We start from the raw sequence: 3,983 nt of genomic DNA on the forward strand, positions 1-3,983 counted from the left end.
TAACCTAGTATTTGCAGTATCTGCAGCTTCTCCCATGATAATTTGTTGATTCATTGTTATCAGCGTTATAAAATAAACTGCACCGAACACAATAATTGATAAATCGAAATCACTGTGAGTTTAATAACGCAATGTGTATTTGAAAAGTTTATCAGATCTACAGATGCACCCGCACTAAAAGAAAAATGTTGAATTCAAAGTGCATATGTGCGTCCCAAGCCTCAGGCGCGAAGAGGCCGGACTGGGAGAAAAATCTGTTCACCCTCCCATAAAAAGTTATCACTTCAAAATCTATTGTTGTTAAAACTGATATTGTTCCAGCCCTATACCCTTTGGGAAGTTTGGCTAACCATTCATGCATCCCCAATACCCTCCATGTGTTCAATGATGAGCAGCAAATGGTAGTGAAGGCCACTACATTTATTCAAAAAAATGTCGAGCTTTTCCACTCATACACCCGCATTATCTGGGGAACCACCACCCGTCTGTACCACTTGCACAAAACAAAGCATTTCATTTGCAAATGCGCCCGATGTGAAGATCCCACAGAGTTTGGTACGTATATGGGGTCGGTTCTCTGCAAACTATGCAGAGGGATTGTGAGTTCAACAAATCCAGAAAAAGCATTTGCTAGATGGCAGTGCCAGGACTGCAAAAATTTGGTCTCTGGACGCGATGTAGGGCAATTAACCGCGTTATTGGGTAAAGATTTCGTTATAATCAACGGCAGGTTTTCTATGCTGGATCTTCTAGGATCAATTCTTCGCAATGTAGAAAGCAACGATTATCCATTTATGTACCGGCTTCTTAATGGGAAGCTCAAGTCTGTGGTTCCAGAAAACAACCAAGTAGCTGTTGAACTCAAGTATAAAATCGTTTGGATATTAGGGTATAAAGTCGGTTATATGTGGGGCGGTAAGTTATTTTAAAGGTTAAACTCAATTTTCCGCATGTAAAAATTGACCATTTTTCTTTCCAGAACTAACACTCGAGCAGCTAAAAATCAAAGAACAGATCTGCAAAGACATTCTAGAGCTTTTGGAGAAGCTACGATGTGGCCAAAGTAAAATGAGAGGATTGCTGCTGTATGAGCTCTGTTGCTGTAAACGAGAAACTATAAATAGGACCAACAACTGCAATCAGAACTCGGTAAGTGTTCAAGATTTATCGATTTGTTTAGGCGATACGTTTAGCTAACGATGCAAACTTGTGCGAAAACATTGAAATAAATTGCGTGCATTCCGTGAGCGGATTGCGAGGCAAATGGGTAATTTTGAGGCGAAGAAACCGATGTTTTCGTAGAAGTTTTGCAAACTTAAGACAGTTTCTCCTAACGAATTTCCGTTTTGATACTGTGGAATTAAAACGTTTCAACAGGCCGGTTTTTTAAATTTAGATTCCTGTAGAAATTCGCGATTTGCTATCTGAAGCGGCCTCGATCCTGCAATACGACACATCAGCTCCAGAAGAAATTAAACAGATCTGCCAGAACAACAAACCTCATCCAAACAAAATACTGGCTGTTTAGCTTGTGAATTGTTTATATAAACAAACTCGTAATATATTCTATAATGTATATTATACGGATTTTATAATATCACAGCCATTAGTACATGAGTATACATATAAAATTTGATAAAATTGTGCCTTAGTGTACGTGATTATTCTAAAAGTTTGCAACCTATTGTTACCACCTACATATATACAAAACAAGTTGGCAGAGAAGTACGGAAGATTTATTGCGAATTAAAATTAGTCTAATCGACAAGAATAAACATGCTTTGGAGTATTTTGGCAACATCAGTTATAGATATTGGAAAAAGTGGTGCAAGAAGGATTAACGAAGAGCGACCTAAGAGAAAGAAATATTGAAAAACGTACTTTAACTACGACAAACTACAATATAATAATACATAAGAAATACTAACTAAAAAGATACAATAACCCGAAGTGGATGTTGTGCCCATTTACTGCCACCCTCTTCTATGTCTATGATTAGCTTCCTCATTGTTTCTTGGATATGTATAAAGACGCCCATTGAAGTTATTACATTGGTAAAAATCAAGCTATTTTAGTGATTTGAAGTTCATAATCCTGTAGGTAAATTAGTAACATTAAAGAATTTTAAATGTGTTATTCAAAACGTTGATTTTTTTAAAACACTTGAGAAATCTTACTACACACAAGTTTTCTAAATGTATAAAAATATATGAAGCTTTACCTCCCCGAAACATATAAGCAGAACTCACTCAACATATCCCAGTGGTCTATTCCCATTTACAAACTATTATAACATTGGAAGTGATGTTGAGGAATCAGTGGTTGCTATATATTTTCCTTGGATTCATTCTTCGGACTGTTTGCGGTTTTGCTCAGTTGCCATCTCTGAAGAGGTGGAATGAAAAACAAAATTATACCACTCAACGCGATCGTGCAGCCGGCCAAACAAAAGCCTGGATCGTAGGACTTGGTAAGATCGAACAGGCTTCCTGAAAATTAAATAGTTCATTGTCAATATAGGGAAAATTGCTGATCTTCCTAATGCATAAAGGTTGCTTGCCATTGATATTGCATAGTATAATACGGCTTTAATAAGCAAACACTGAGTCGGGATAAATGAAGAAAAATCTCAGTAACTCAACGGAAACTTTTTCTTTCCTGAAAATAGACGAATATTTTATACAAAAAAAGTGTTAAATGTGTCCGGAAACTAGGCCTGGAAAACCCAGGGAATTTTTAGGAGTTGGCGCCAGGAGCAACTCAGTTCCTTTGCTGGGAAAATGTTGAGGACTTTTTTTACTTGTTTGAGATTTATTTTAATGGCCAACAAAAAAACATGGATTTTGATTTAGGAACAGCACTTCTAGCTGCCTTGAACCATATAACTTTACGTGCATAATCATGGGGAACGGTTAGAAAGAGTTTGTTTGGAGCACTTATGGAGGTATTCTTGCATCCTGGCACAAAACACCACTTATTTTGTGATCCATACCTGTCATTATTTTCCATTATGCAAGATAATAATAATCAATAAAATAATGATAATCACAATAACTTAAATAATAAAACAAAGCTGGGAAAACAACAAAATAAACACGGGACACTCTGTTGATATGACCTGCTACGTCACAATCGGGATAGGCAACCGACGATGCGGATTCGTCGTTTTTGGCGGAAAACATCTGATTTGAATTTAAATTCGCTTTAAAATTATTATGGAGACTTTTTCGCAACAAAAATTATATCAGTGTAATGTTTGCCCATAACTACTTTCTATACAAGGTTATTCACGCTATACGTTTGATTTTTAAAAAGTATTATTTTATAAATTGTCCGACGCCTACCGAACGCCAATTTTAAAAATATTTTTGTAATGTACAGGGTGTCCCAAAGGCTCTACAGGTATCAAAGTTGCGTTTTTTTAAATGGAATGTCCTGCATATTATTGCATTTTGGATTCGCTGAACAAAATAAGTGTCTGTTTTAATAAGGTTTGTAATACCTAAATCTTAAGGTTTTTTAAATAATACGAATTTAATCAAAATCTAATCTAATTTTCACGTGTCAAATACTTTAGAAGTATTTAAGTTATGCAAGCGTAATTTATAGTGAAGTGTAACAAGATATAATATTTTATATTCCAATGATAATAAACTTACCATGTTATACAGGGTGTCCACATATTTAAATTAATCAAATAAGAACTTTAAGTGGCTCTAACTTGATTAATTTAAGTACAACCCCATATTTTTTAACTTACCAGGAAATGCAATTTTTAATTACCTATCGAATGGTATTAGGATGTTATTAGCTAAGTTTTTGCCTTTTTACAAAATACGTCAAATAGTCGTTCTGTGCACCATTTGGTGTTGTTTAATTTAAGCTTCCAATGGATCTAAGTTGCCTATGCCATTTACACATGTCAAATTATTTATTTTATTTGTCAGTTTAGACTGCAAAGTCTCTTTTTGATAGCTAGAGTG

At 35.2% G+C, this 3,983-nt stretch overlaps 2 protein-coding genes across 3 annotated transcripts in view; one reads left to right on the forward strand and one right to left on the reverse strand.

The window, feature by feature from the left end:
* The window catches only part of LOC109537492 (SET domain-containing protein SmydA-8), a gene marked incomplete at its 5' end in the record, with an annotated part of 2,699 nt that extends 1,118 nt beyond the window's left edge, over positions 1-1,581 (forward strand). The window contains 4 exon segments of the mRNA XM_048665090.1: positions 322-702; positions 754-915; positions 980-1,149; positions 1,397-1,581. Of these exon segments, the coding sequence (XP_048521047.1) occupies positions 322-702; positions 754-915; positions 980-1,149; positions 1,397-1,528 (845 nt within the window).
* LOC109537491 (monocarboxylate transporter 5) overlaps positions 1,561-3,983 on the reverse strand; it is an 18,014-nt gene continuing 15,591 nt past the window's right edge. The window contains exons 6-7 of one of the 2 annotated variants that reach the window (XR_007281169.1): positions 2,222-2,489; positions 1,561-2,094 (exon numbers count right to left, since the gene is read on the reverse strand). Coding sequence is in view for 1 of the 2 variants with exons in the window: in XM_048665087.1 (XP_048521044.1) it covers positions 2,326-2,489 (164 nt within the window). In the remaining variant the exon portion in view is untranslated. Of the gene's footprint in view, positions 2,490-3,983 lie in introns of both variants that reach the window. The other variant, XM_048665087.1, reaches the window with a different exon arrangement.

Source organism: Dendroctonus ponderosae, unplaced genomic scaffold, assembly GCF_020466585.1.
Source record: "Dendroctonus ponderosae isolate FM_Combo_2020 unplaced genomic scaffold, Dpon_F_20191213v2 Dpon_F_20191213_3, whole genome shotgun sequence".
In the NCBI taxonomy this organism is placed as follows: domain Eukaryota; kingdom Metazoa; phylum Arthropoda; class Insecta; order Coleoptera; family Curculionidae; genus Dendroctonus; species Dendroctonus ponderosae.